We start from the raw sequence: 14,818 nt of genomic DNA, 5'->3' as shown, positions 1-14,818 counted from the left end.
AATGAAGCTTTAGGTATGAGAAATAATACACTGTCATATTAAATGACAGTAGTGAGTTATTTTGCCAATTTGCAAGTTCCCGTAACACTGTAAACAAAAATTAAAAAGCTCTATCCTTGAAAGACTTTGAAAAAGAATCAAATCACACAAAACCCCTTGTATTTGAGAATAGCCAAAATAGAAGAGTTGCAATATTATCACAATAATTTCAAAGTAAAAGGATAAAGCTAGAAAGCCAAGTATTTCATAATGAATGCAGCATATAGCTTTTAAACAGGGCTAACATATGGACCACTAATGTGAATGTGAATGCAAATTAGATACTTTTGATTGCTTGAAATAAAGTCAGCAGAATCCAAGCTTCAAAAAGAAAATTGTGTGGATTTAACTACCTGAGTGCCACAGAAAGAATAAGGTTCCTACAATATTTCCATATGAAACAAGGTAATGAAGCTAATTAAACTAATTCTAAGGGAAGCTGCCCTAGATAACTTGAAGATGAATTGTATGTTTTCTCTGGCCTCTTTTTTTTTTTTTTTTCCTTTTGGTTTACCTGAGTTTCTCAACTCTGGTTTGTCTAACTTTTTGAGGCTACTCTCTGCTAATTTTTTCACCCCAAACTACAGGTGCTTTACAAGATACCTGCCTTTTTTTGGAGATGATAAAGATTCATACAAATATGTTGCTTTTGAGGAGAAGCAACACAACTGGTGCTGACTGGAATAAGCAGTCACTGGGAACTCCTCAGCTCATAAAGTATGATTTAGCAGATAGTGTGATAGGACTTCTAACATGTTGTGGCTCAGGCAGAGAAAGAAAGAAGATCAGAGATTGCCCTAAATCTTGGAAACGCTGGTCTAACATAGCTCAGCAGGACATATTAATACTTTGCACCCAACATTGCCAGGTTGTCAGCAATGGGGAAACTGGAGAGTAATATCTATTTTCTCCATGAGAAATTGCCCTTTATGCAAAAGCAGTAAGCTGCTCCTGGTGAGAGGGAAAATTAAGAGGGTTTTCTACCACCCTGCCTGGCTTGCCCTTGTGCAGCAGCTATGTCCTACGCTTGCTGAGAGCAGCGATTCACAGGCATTGCAGGGGATGCTGCCAAGGAGCTCTTGGGTGATGGGTGACCATGGGACTTTATAGTCTGGAGGGGAAAAAGCAACCCCCAGCCAATGGGAACCTAGGTGCTAGGACGTCTCCATTCCTGATCTGTGTCCTGCTTGCCTGTTGTACAGCAAAATCTTAGATTATACCAGAAGAGTCAAGAGATTACTTTCTTAACCATACCTTCTGATCCACAATTTTCTTCTCTCAAGCCATCTTTCCCTTGTTCAGAGGCATCGGCTATACTCCAAACTGCTGTCCTCTGCAGTGGAACCAGCTCTTTAGCTCCCATCACAACCATCGTTGCTTCACAGCGCAGGACATCTCAGCACCCATCCCTGGTCTGTTATAAACATGACCATATCCGCACCCATTTACTGCTGATACTTCTGCAGCTGTTCTAGGTACTCCCCTGATGCCTTCCTACCACATCTGGAGATCTCCTTTGTGCATTAGCAGCCTATGCTGGTTTTTAACATTCTTACCATGCTCATCCAGGCTCATGGCTACACTAGCCCAAACTAGACTTGCCAGGTTTAGGGCAGTTACATTAACTTCCCTTCATTGCCATAACTTGGGGAAGGGTTTACTGATCCCAAACTGAAGTTGAAGGGAAGAGGAAAATGACTAAATGAGCTCATTTACATGTTTGCCAATCACTTGCCAATTTGCAAATATGTGAATTAGCGCATTCCAAAATTTGCATAAATTCACACATGGAGCTGTGCAAGACTTGGCAGCTATGAAACAAAAAAGAAAAAAATGTATTAATGGCTGTGCAAAAAGAAAAGGAAACTGATTCCAGAATATAAATTACTTTATGATTATATGAACAATGGAAAAATGGCTTTTGAACCTAAGATTGCCTGTCAGATTCAGAACTGGTAAAAACAGATGCAACTCTGTTAGCATCACTGGTACCCATTTATTTAAGTCCTGAAACAGGGCTTCATGATTCAGAGCATCAACTTGGGCTCTCTTCCTTCTTGGGAAACCATAAAAAACAGTTGCAAAGACTAGGAACTGAAATTCTTACAAAAAGAAAAATGCAGCGCATGAGGCATTGGCTAATGTTAGTGAAGTGTTCTGGGGGATTCTCTATCTGCTACACTGCGTGTTTCACACCAGGATTACTCACCCCTGGCTGTGCACTTGCACTCTGAAATTGATTTTGACTAAAGCAAATAATGTTTTTAACTCATGGCTGTGTTAAAATTCAAGTCAAACTTGAAGAGCTTTCTGGACTAGTTGTTGCACTCATGTTCACAAGTGGGGCTTAGCTAACAAGGTCACCAAACTCAGGCTTGCAGTTTTCTTCCAGAGGGATCCCTCAGAGCAAGCAGGTGTGTGGCATTTGCAGTTAGATCACCCTCTAGCTGGCGATCGATCTTATTGGGGGCCATTTCTTCCCTTGTTTTCGTAAATGTATATTGGCTTGAATCAGCAGCAGCCCCTTCCTCTCTACAGGGTGCTGACTGTGAAGGACACATTTGTGTCTTCACCTGTTTCAGGGATGGCTGCTCACAGGCAGACAGGTAATGTGTAATCTACGTCACATGTGCCTTCCCAAGTGCTGCTCTCTCCAGCTAGTTATCTCTCAGCAGGCACAACTGGCTGATAATGTCAATGAATGTCAATGACTTGGACAGTGTCAGTCTATACCACACATTTTTATTAGCGGAGTCATAACCACCATGGATAGGCAGGGCAAGGAGTGATTTATGGTATGTGTAGCTATACAGGGGTAGCTGATGGTATTTTATGTTTTTGTCACTATATTCTGCCTTACCTGTAAAGGCTGGATTAATCACTACCAAAAAAGCACGCTGTCATTCAAAAAACTGAGAAGTACTTTACTAGTCCCAGAATCTATTATTGTTACACAGGCTGTTCATTGGTGAGTCTGACCTCTGTTGTCAGCACCACAATTTTTTACAAGTCGAAAATAAAAGGTGCAGAGCTGTGTGCTATGAGGTGATCTAGTATCAGTGTGAGGGCTCACAGAAATCTCTTCTTTCAAAATGTGTTTTTATAAGCAACCGCTTTTTAACTGGAATGAAAATGGTAAGTTTGGCTGGAGTTTTCTGAACTTTTAAAAGTAAGACAGATATATAAGAAAATTCAAACTTGCTGTTATACAAAAACTTATTTTAGATTGAAATTGTCTTGATTTTGGAAAACTACTATTTTACTGAGAGCATTTTTTTTTGCATTATAAAAATACAAATAATATTTAGGGAAATTTAGGAAAGCAAGATAACCATTAAGTATTGTAGGCTGAATTTTTAAAATTCAGCTGAAAATCCTAGAACATCAAGTGCCTTGATACCATAGGTATCAGGAACTGTGCTAAAGCTTTTTGGACCATTAGCACACAATATTCACTGATTTGTTTTTCCTAGATAAAAATGATTGCAACAAGTTAGTCCCTGGCTGCCCCTGTTAAAGGAGTATGTATATTCAAGGGACTGTTTATTGGGAAGAATGTGATGGTGTGATATATGGGGGAAAAGTGGTATAAAAGTTAGTATTCTGTTGTACTTCCAAAATTTCTGAAGAGACTTGCAGCTTTTGGAGTCTTACAAGTTTTTCCCTCCCTGATTTAAATGTTATAGTCTGTGCTGACTGTGTTCAGATACTGCTGTCACTGACTACCTTGTAGACTACAGTAATTAATCTAGTAATGCTTCCCTTGGTGTGGATAGCACAATTGGAAATCTGTCCAGGTAGAGAAAATTATGTATAAGTAGAGAAACATAATCCTCCTGTCCCTGAAGTGACACAGTACTTATCTGCCACTCTTCTTATGTTTCTTCTCATGAAAGTCAGCAACTATTTCAGTTTCTCTCATTTTATTTACTTTCAAGTCATGATTGGGTTAGAGAATTCTGTTGTTGCCTCCTTCCCCTAAAATCAAGGAAACCAGAGTTGAACTGATTCACTTTTTGAAGATCATTTAATTACCATAATGAGTTTGCTTGATTTTTCAAATATACTGTGAAGTCATAGGCAGAAGTTGAAATGGTTTTATTTGCCTTTGAGAAAATATAATCATTTTGTACCAAACAAGTGCTTTACCTGTGTAACACCAAAGCGCGCACAGCCTCATCTGTTCATAGCAATGATGAGGGGGTTCCTATACTGTCAGTAGCATTTGGTGGTGTGCACATGTGAAATTCAGCTTATAGACAGCAGTGCTCTGAATTTTCAGCACTACTAACTCTTCTGAACATGAAGTAGAGGGGAGCTGAGGGGGTGCAATATCTTGTCAGAACAGGAATATGTTTTGCAAAAGTATTCATGCAAATATTCAGGTTTCAGATGGCCAATTCTGAGCAATTTGTTCCTGTATAGGTTTTATTTCTGATCCTCTGACAATAGCCTATCCTTCAGAAAGGAAGGGAAGATGGTAGGCTTTGAAGGAGAATGTGCAAAGTCTTGCTCTGCTCCAGACTTCCCAAGTGGTCTGAAACAGGTCATTTAGTTTCTCTGAGACTTTGTTGTCTGCCCACCTAAGAAAAGTATAATGCATAAAGATATATTGGGCTGGGGATGCTCAGAAGCTGTTATTGTGGAAGTGATGTGTTTTAAAACCATTGCAGAAGTAAGTGTGTCCGGTTAAGGGTTATGCATAATCTGCATGCCCTTCAAGTAGGCGGGTTAAATTTGGATAAGGAGTTCTTGTCCAATTTCTGAAGCAAATGGGTGCCAGTGGATTTATCTATGCTTGTGAGCTCTTTGAGTTAAAACACAGGGGATCTGTTTGGCATCTAGGACTAGGAAGTATCCTATCTGCTAGTGAGGCACATAGCAGACATGTAGCTGCTGTGCAATGACTTAAAATACCAATCTATAACAATTTTGGAAATCCCATGTGTGGTCTTATCTGTGAGACAAAATACAGTATTATTCTGCTGAGATGCAAAATTTCCCTGCATGTAGACATTACCCTAGGTGAATGGGGGGCATACTGAATAACCAAGCAGGAAATACACTTTGTTGATCTAGACAAGCATCTTCTCAGCAAAATTTGGGGGCAGTTATCAAATATCATTTAGTGCTTAGGCTTCCAGTTGAGGTTGTTCTGCAAAGGATAGAAAGGGCATGAGTGCTTAACCAGTGATTTGGTCCCGCAGCAGAAATAAATGGCAGGGGCTGGGTAGTCTCAAAGCCATGTGCGGCCATGGAAGAACACAGGAGCCCAAGGGCAAAGGCTGACCCAAGGCACACAACCTGAGAAAGCCCTTTCCATGGGCTCTTGTGCTTCCTGAGGGTGAAACATCTGGAGGCCAACATGCTCAACATTACCAGTTTTCAGACAGCAAGGAAGGAAAAGAAAACAGTTGAGCACTGCAGTACCTGTTTTGCCTTTTTCCTGTCTCCTGGCCTACTTGATTATTTGGGTGTGGAAAGCATGAGCTCCAAGCTGGGGTGATGTTCACCTTATCTCTGTCTACTCTGCTGCTCTAGGTTGCTGCATGGGAGATCACCAGCAGCCAGACCTGACACTTGGATCTGCCAAACCCCCTTAACATAAGGCTTCCTTAATACCAGATGTGGAATGTAGGCTTTAAAGTAGTTCCTCTTTCCCTCTTTCTTTATTCTGTTTCATCTTATCTGAGAAATAAAAGACTGCATTTCAAGCACAATAGAGCACTTAAACATGTATTTACAATAGCTTTGCATATTTAATAAATGCATTTCACCATGTTTTTGATGGTTTAGCCAGAATGCTTTAGTCAGAATACTTTTAATAATATTTTCTTCTTTTGTATTTCAGCACTGGCCCTTCCTGTCTTGATCATGATTAGAGAAAATAAAGGTAAGACACAGAAAACAATCAAATGCAATCTTCTATGCTTCCCCAAAGGTCTGTGATCTGATTTGTTTCAAGCTCAAATAAAAGTTTGTGTCATATTTTATTTAACAGCATTGTTCTCCCTTCTCTGAATTAATTCATCCTAGAGGCAGAATTTTCTTTGGATCTTTCTTCTTCGCTTTTTAACCCGCTCATAGAACACACAATACTCAAGTGATGTGCTGTTTTTTTTGAACAGTTGCCTGTGGTTTAGAGGTCTATTTAGTTTAACCTCTTTGCTCTCTGCAATTAGTGTTTCTACTTGATTTTATTTCTCTGTATCCAGGTTGGACTAAGAAATGACAAGAGTTCCAATACGAAAAAAACGCATTTACTTTGGTATCTAAGTTCCTTGTCTAACCATGCAGTGAAGTGCTGAACTGTCGAGGGGCATAGAGGAAACTAATCAAAGTGTGGGTACTGCATTTTATAATAAGCGTGAGCCTAGCATGTTTCCTAGGCAGAAATAATCTCATGTGTGCTGCCCAGTAAGCAGACAGTATTTGAGAAACATCAGATACACTGGGTGTATGCAGACAGTCTTTGTGGTAAACACTGTGTGAATCAGATGAATCCTGGAAGTGACAGATTCAGTGTACCTATACTGTAAGATTTATCTGTTCTTGCTCATTGGTCTTTGTCAGGCACATGTTAGGAGAAAAAATTATATTTCACCCAGCAGGGGAAGGCAAGTCTGAGGGACCCTAAAAACACAGTAGCTTTAAGCAAATACCAGGTGTAGGGTTTTTTGTTTGCAGAGAGTTTAAGTACTTGAGGGTGACAGTTGAGATTGTTTATTGAGTGAAAGTACCTTTCCTGTCTTTGATGAAAGCAACAAAAGCTTCATGTGGAGATAAGTGAAAAATGACAAGAGGCTTTGTTTGCACTGCTCTGCTCTGTGCACCTAGAAGTGTATCTGTATAGCTTTAAAATTTAATTTGACATCTTTTTAACTGCGATAGAACAAATGTCAAATGAAAAACAACTGGCATCCTTACTGAAAACATAGGAGGTAGCAGCCAGAAAGAGTTTCTGCAAATCTTTTGTGTAAATGGTGGTGCTGTTATTGCTGGCACTGCTATATGGATTATTGAGATTCTTGCTGGTAAGTGGTAGAGATATTTTGACTCCTCTACAGGCATTTGGTAATAAATGTTATAACTTCCATATATTGCAGATGATATAGGTCTAATAGTATACATACAATAAAAGCAAGTACTGTGGTCAGCTGAATCCTTTCTTGTGACCTTTAAGGTATATCTCTGTCTTGTGACCTTTGAGGTGTACCTCTCCATTAAGATACTAAAGAGTAATTACCTGTCTTGTGACCTTTAAGGTATATCTCTCCACCTCTGCCAATCACACCTTGCATGCAAAAATCTGTCTTTTACAGATGGCAATTTAGTTTCAAAAACCACACCAATATGAAATATTTTCCATAACATTAGGTAATTATGATCTCAAAACCTTCTCTCATAGCTGTACTAGTCATTGCTTTCCTTACTGTCTGCTTCCAGTTAAACCTGTGTCCTAGTTATGCCACTGGATAGGGCAGAGCAAGTTCAAGTAGGTTGCACACAGCTGCCAAGTTTGAGTTCACTTGTCAGAAACTGCTGGTACTCATGTTTGCCAACCATTATGCTTCATGTCTTTTATCTAAATTCAGTGGTTTGTGATCTGTAAGCCTGCAACAAACCTGTTGTGTGCTGCCGTAAAAGCACGGTCCTGAAAGCACCTTGCATTGACACAGCGATGCTGTAACAGGTACCTGATTTAGCACAAAAGAGGAGCTTTCTTCCCCAAACATGCTCCCAGAGAAGGATGTGTGGGTCATGCTCCAGCTGTGAACAAGCTCAGACCTGACCAGGACAGGCCACTACAGTGCCAGAGGAGATGTGGAAGTGTCATGGACTGTGTTTAGAAGAGCCATGTGGACAGTTATCAAAGCACCTGCTTGTAAGTTGGACCTTGTAATGCAAGAAAAAAAAAAATTCTGATCCAGTGAGCTTGTGTTTTCAGGCAAGACATTTATCCTGAGCAAGAGGAGGCAGAAGGACTTTGTTGGCCAGTGAGACTGTTGCAGGTTGAGCTGGAAATCAGGATGAGCATTTCTAGAGTTTCCTCCCATCAAACAGAAATGCAGAGGAGGAAAAAAAAGTTTTTTTCCAACTCAATTTTTTATCTCAGAAGAAAATGAGAGAATCACATTCTTGTTGCTGTACTTCAGTCCTTCCAAGTGGCTTCTGTACCAAATAAGTATTTCAGGTGGAGTTAGTAGTCCCAGACTAGTCCATTATGAATCCGGTGTTCTCTAAGGTCAATATGTTGTTAGAACTTAATATCCAGGTTTGTTACGTTCAATAAGTATTAGGCAGTTATGGTGGCTTTCCAAACTTTTTAAAAACAGCTGTTTGTCTATATGAGAGTGTTAGGAGCAGGGTGAATCCCATCTCACTCCAGCTGTTTGGAGTGCAAATCTCTGTGCCTAAGCTAGTGACTCTCTTTGCAGTCAGTCATTTGGACAAATGGAGCCCTTTCTAGATGTCTGCATTTTGTGGATGCAATGTTCCATTTAGATTTCACGTAAGTAAGACTGGTGGTTTTTATTTTTGGTATTCCACTCTTCTTGGTTTTGAACTCTGTCACTAGGTAAACCCTCTCTTCCGTCAGAATCTTGTTACTCCCTTATGCTGTTATTAGTAAGAAAAGGTTTGTACTGATTTAGTTTACAAATACGTTAACAGTACTTTATATGTACTAACTAAAGTATATTTACCGTATTTCTAATTCTTAAAGAGCTCAAGTATTTGTTTGTATTGACAGATGAGTGAAAACTATAGATCTTTTTTCCACCTGTAATTCCCCACACCAGAAGAGAAAAGGCAAGCAGTTATTCTTCTTAACTTTTGGAAGTTTTACACCTCTACTTTCAACATGACCTGCAATGTAAAGTCCTTTGCAGTCTTTGTTACAAAGTCAGTTTTTAATGAGACCTTTGCTTGAACAAAGTGAGGTAGTTGTGTGAATGTTGTTAAGCCAAAGGGAGTGTGCAGGCAATATTGCAATGGGATTTGTTTGCAAAAGCGGCAACAGATTGGACGAAGATGACCTCCCATTTGAGGTATCATTGCCTTATCTTTTTCTTTATATTTTTCTCTTCTCCCCAGGCATTCAGAAACTATGAGTCATGCCTCGGAAGAACACCATGAAAAGGAATGGAAAATAACTGACTTGGCATATTTTTCAGTTGTCCTTTAAAGCTCATTTTGCAAGCATTTTTTGTAATGAGGACCATAGACTCACTTTCTGTTCTTAGTGAACATCTTTGATTCTTGAAGATTCACATGACTCCAGTAGCTGGAGCTTTAGCAATAATATTGTCATACATTCATTATAGTGATTGTCCTGGTTTTGTTAAAAAACAAGTTTCTCTTTTAGTGAATTTGCCTGTCAGCTAAAGCCTTCATATTAGCTGCATTTTCCTGGAGAACCCGACACATGTTTTGGTTAAACCTAGCAATGGAATGCAAACTTATTGATAAGCACGGATGGACATCTCGCGAGAGGGGCAACGAGAAACTGGTGATCGAGAGACTGACCAACGGTGTATAACATTCCATTCACGTGAATACTTCATATAAAAGTGGGAGATCACGAGGATCTCGTCCCTCTGCCTTTTCCCTTTTTCCTCATGGCTGACATTAGGAGAGGACCTTGCTGGTCGTCCCTGCGAACTGAGGCCTAGTGACAGACTGAATCCAGCTCCGGTTGGCTACAGAGTCTAATCCAGGACTTTGGGTGCTGGCTCTGCAGTTGCTGAGACTTACAAGATTGGTTTTGTATATTTTGTATTATTTTCTCTATTCTTATTAGTAGCATTAGTAAAACATCTTTAACTTTTCCAACTCTCTTCTCTCTGTCCTTCTTTCCCTCCCGATCGCCTGTCCTGAGTGGGAAGGGGGGAGAGGGAGGGGCAAAAGGGGGGAGTGGGGGGGAGAGGAGGTTAACAATACATCTGCCAGGGTTTGATTGTCACCCCGCAATCCTAACCCTCGACAGATAATTGGCGCCCAACGTGGGGCGAAGAGAACGGGGTAAATTTGGAGATTTTTGGCTTTTCTACTGCTCTGACGTACCTTTCAATTTTCTTGGCACGGTGCCAACTCATAGAGTTGTGATACTTGCGCGTCTGTTTGCTTCGGATATTATTTAGTGGTATTAAGGCAAAGTGAATTACATTGATTTAAAGATGTTATGGCAAAAGTTGTATCAGTTATTTTCTACATTGTGCTCGCTGATCCCATATCTGTGTTGGTGTTTCTTTCTGAATCGAAGTATTCATTATATAACAACAAGAAACTGGACAGCGGTCATGATGATTCTGTGTGGTTTGGCACTGGTTTATTTCATTATACTGCAGCCGCTAATGAATTTCTACTCGCTTCTGCTTTACCTTGAAAAACCTCCAGGAGAGATTAAAGAGCAGAATGGCTCTATATTTGCTAATTGGTCAAGTGAATCTTTAGAAAGGCTGACTAACAATACTTTTGTGATTTCGCTGGGACAGTTTGCAAATGTGTTAGAGAACTTTGAATATCCTTGGAGCTTTGATAGAACTGTGATGGTGTTATTTGGTTTGCTGAATGTGTGTCAGTTTGTGTTACTGTTAAGAGAAATGAGGTTCAATAGGAGGTTTGCGTCTCTTCTTAGTCCTGAGATTTGCGGTGCGTCTTCGGAAGCTTTAGCAAAAAGCACTCCTAGCCGCTCGAGAAGAGGCAAAACAGCCAAAGCTGCTGCTGCAGCCACTGCCCCCACAACCGCGGCTTCACAGGCTGAAGCTACAGCTCCTCCGCAGAGCTCCTCTGCCAAGGTCGCTGCAGATAACGTTACTTCTCCAGCCTCAAAGGCTAACAAGGCAGCCCCCCCGTCTTCACACACTGGGCACTGTTGCTGCTGTAACCACAGCAATCACTGTGACAGTCATTCAGACTCTGAAAATGAATCAAATGATGGTGAACCCATATCAGCATCAGTTGCTGGTTGTAAGAAAGTCACTAGAAAGACTACCCGTGCAGCAGGTGATGGCACAGGGCCAACATCAACCCAAGACGCATCATCAGGACAGGGTGGAGATGAAGTGACCACCACTCGGTCCTTTTCTCCAGGTGAGCTGAGAGATCTGCGAAAAGACTTTAGTCGTCGTGAAGGCGAGAATATTTTAACCTGGCTGCTGCGATGCTGGGACAATGGGGCAGAAACAATTGAATTAGAAGGTGGTGAAGCCAGGCAGCTGGGATCTCTGTCAAAAGATTCCACCATTGATAGGGCAATTTCAAGAGAGTCTAATGCCGCTACTCTCTGGACCCGACTCCTGGCAGCTATGAAAGTCAGATTTCCCTACAAGGAAGATTGTATATCCAAGTTAGGGAAATGGAATACTATGGAGAGAGGTATCCAGTTCCTGAGAGAATTAGCTGTGCGAGAGATCATCTATCTAGGACCAAACAGCCAAGAGGGGACAGACCCAGATAGAATCAATTGTACAAAATCTATGTGGCGCAGATTTGTACAAAGTGCACCACCTGCATATGCTAAGTCATTGGCAGGAATGGTCTGGTCGGCTAGAGGTATACAAGAAATTAATGAAGTGATTGAGCAGCTCCGGTACTTTGAGGACAGCCTTGCTGGTTCTCTACGGGCTTGTGTCTCTGCTGTGGAGAAACTGTGTGAAAAATCTGATGACCGGTTTGAAAAGCTGTTGCAAGAAATCAAAGAGCTCAGAGAAGACTCGTACCGTTCACGACCTGCACAAACCTATGTTTCAGCTGTTAGGAGAAGGCGTTTCCAATCTCGAGAGAGAAGGCAGAGACAGCCCACAAAAAGAGGTTCACTGTGGTTCTTCCTACATGAGCAGGGAGAAAACATGAATAAGTGGCATGGAAGGCCTACCTCAGAACTTCAGGAACGAGTACGTGAGATAAAAGGAAAAACTCCTAGGAAGGTGGCTGCTCCAGTTTACAAAAGGAGCAGAAGAGATTCTGATGCTCTTGAAGGAACCTCTAACTCACACCCAGAGACTGTGCAAAACAGGAATTAGAGGTGCCCTGCCTCCAACCAGGTGGAGGAAAGGGATAACAGAGTCTATTGGACTGTACAAATATTATGGCCTGGTACAACACAACCCCAGGAGTACAAAGCTTTAGTGGACACTGGTGCTCAGTGCACAATAATTCCTTCTAACTATAAAGGAACGCAATCCATCAATATTGTTGGAGTGACTGGGGGATCCCAGGAGCTGACTGTTGTAGAGGCTGAAGTGAGCCTAACTGGAAAAAACTGGCAAAAGCATCCCATTGTGACTGGTCCAGATGCTCCATGCATCCTTGGTATAGACTACCTCAGGAGAGGGTATTTTAAGGACCCAAAAGGGTATAGGTGGGCATTTGGTATAGCAGCTGTGGACACTGAGAAAATTGAACAGCTGTCTGATTTGCCTGGTCTTTCAGATGACCCTTCTGTTGTAGGACTGCTGAGGGTTGACGATCAGCAGGTGCCAACTGCTACCACGACGGTGCATCGCCGGCAATATCGCACCAATCGAGACTCTTTGATTCCTATCCAGAAGCTGATCCGTCAATTGGAAAGCCAGGGTGTGATCAGTAAGACTCGCTCACCTTTTAACAGCCCAATCTGGCCAGTGCGTAAGTCTAGTGACGAGTGGAGACTAACTGTAGACTATCGTGGCCTGAATGAAGTTACACCACCACTGAGTGCTGCTGTGCCTGACATGCTAGAACTGCAATTTGAACTGGAGTCAAAGGCAGCCAAGTGGTATGCTACAATTGACATTGCTAATGCATTTTTCTCTATTCCTGTAGCAGCAGAGTGCAGGCCGCAGTTTGCTTTCACCTGGAGGGGCATCCAGTACACATGGAATCGCTTGCCCCAGGGGTGGAAACACAGTCCTACCATCTGCCATGGACTGATCCAGACCACGCTGGAGCAAGGTGAAGCTCCAGAACACTTGCAATATATTGATGACATCATCGTATGGGGCGACACAGCGAAAGAAGTCTTCGAGAAAGGTGAGAGAATAATTCATATTCTTTTGGATGCTGGTTTTGCCATAAAACGGAGCAAGGTCAAGGGACCTGCACGAGAGATCCAGTTTTTAGGAATAAAATGGCAAGATGGTCGTCGTCAGATCCCAATGGATGTGATCAACAAAATTGCAGCAATGTCTCCACCTACTAATAAAAAGGAGACACAGACTTTCTTGGGCGTTGTAGGTTTTTGGAGAATGCATATTCCTGACTACAGCCACATTGTGAGCCCTCTCTATCGAGTGACTCGTAAAAAGAACCAATTTGAGTGGGGCCCTGAACAACGACAAGCCTTTGAACAAATTAAGTGTGAGATAACTCATGCGGTGGCCCTTGGACCAGTCCGAACTGGACTAGATGTTAAAAATGTGCTCTACACCGCAGCCGGAGATAATGGACTTACCTGGAGCCTCTGGCAGAAAGCACCAGGAGAAACCCGAGGTCGACCCTTAGGTTTTTGGAGTCGAGGATACAAAGGATCTGAGGCCAACTATACTCCAACTGAAAAGGAGATACTAGCAGCATATGAAGGAGTTCGAGCTGCTTCAGAAGTGATCGGCACTGAAGCACAGCTCCTCCTGGCACCTCGACTGCCGGTGCTGAGCTGGATGTTCAAAGGGACGGTTCCCTCTCCACATCATGCAACCGAAGTTACATGGAGTAAATGGATTGCACTGATCACGCAACGAGCTCGAATTGGAAGTCCCAACCGTCCAGGGATATTAGAAGTTATTACAGACTGGCCAGAAAGCAAAGACTTTGGGATGTCTCCAGATGAGGAGGAAGTAAAACGTGCTGAAGAAGCACCACCATATAATACGCTTTCAGAGACTGATAAGCAGTATGCACTGTTCACAGATGGATCCTGTCGTCTTGTAGGAAAACATCGAAGGTGGAAAGCTGCTGTGTGGAGTCCCACACGACAAGTTACAGAAGCCACTGAAGGACAAGGTGAATCCAGTCAGTTTGCAGAAGTGAAAGCCATCCAGCTGGCTTTGGACATTGCTGAACGAGAGAAGTGGCCAATACTTTATCTCTATACTGACTCATGGATGGTAGCAAATGCCTTGTGGGGGTGGCTACAGCAATGGAAGAAAAGCAACTGGCAGCGCAGAGGTAAACCCATTTGGGCTGCCACACTGTGGCAAGACATTGCTGCTCGGCTAGAGAGCCTGCCTGTGAAAGTTCGTCATGTAGATGCTCATGTGCCTAAAAGTCGAGCCACCGAGGAACATCTAAACAACCAACAAGCGGATCAAGCTGCTAAGATCAAAGTAGCTGAGGTGGACTTGGATTGGCAACATAAAGGTGAACTTTTCCTAGCTCGGTGGGCCCATGATGCTTCAGGGCATCAAGGTAGAGATGCAACATACAAATGGGCTCGTGATCGAGGGGTGGATTTAACTATGGACACTATTTCACAGGTTATTCATGAATGTGAAACTTGCGCCGAAATCAAACAAGCAAAACGGTTAAAACCTGCATGGTATGGGGGGCGATGGTTAAAGTATAAGTATGGAGAAGCTTGGCAAATTGATTATATTACACTTCCACAAACACGTCAAGGTAAGCGCTATGTACTTACAATGGTGGAAGCAACCACTGGATGGTTGGAAACATATGCCGTACCTCATGCTACAGCCCGAAATACTATCTTGGGCCTTGAAAAGCAAGTCCTCTGGCGGCACGGTACGCCAGAAAGAATTGAATCAGACAATGGTACTCATTTCAAAAACAGTATTATAGA

The 14,818-nt window shown here is 42.1% G+C and overlaps 1 protein-coding gene across 1 annotated transcript; it reads left to right on the top strand.

Moving 5' to 3' along the window:
• The first annotated feature begins 2,533 nt into the window (after positions 1-2,533).
• Positions 2,534-14,600, top strand: LOC139827320 (uncharacterized). Its single transcript, XM_071805505.1, has 4 exons — positions 2,534-2,645; positions 5,891-5,932; positions 12,217-14,379; positions 14,496-14,600. The coding sequence occupies exons 1-4, from the start codon at positions 2,534-2,536 to the stop codon at positions 14,504-14,506; spliced, it is 2,328 nt and encodes a 775-aa protein (XP_071661606.1). The 3' UTR covers positions 14,507-14,600.
• Positions 14,601-14,818: the final 218 nt, after the last annotated feature.

The sequence above is a fragment of the Patagioenas fasciata genome, chromosome 2 (genome assembly GCF_037038585.1).
Source record: "Patagioenas fasciata isolate bPatFas1 chromosome 2, bPatFas1.hap1, whole genome shotgun sequence".
Classification (NCBI taxonomy): Eukaryota; Metazoa; Chordata; class Aves; order Columbiformes; family Columbidae; genus Patagioenas; species Patagioenas fasciata.
This window is presented reverse-complemented; position numbering and strand designations above follow the sequence as displayed.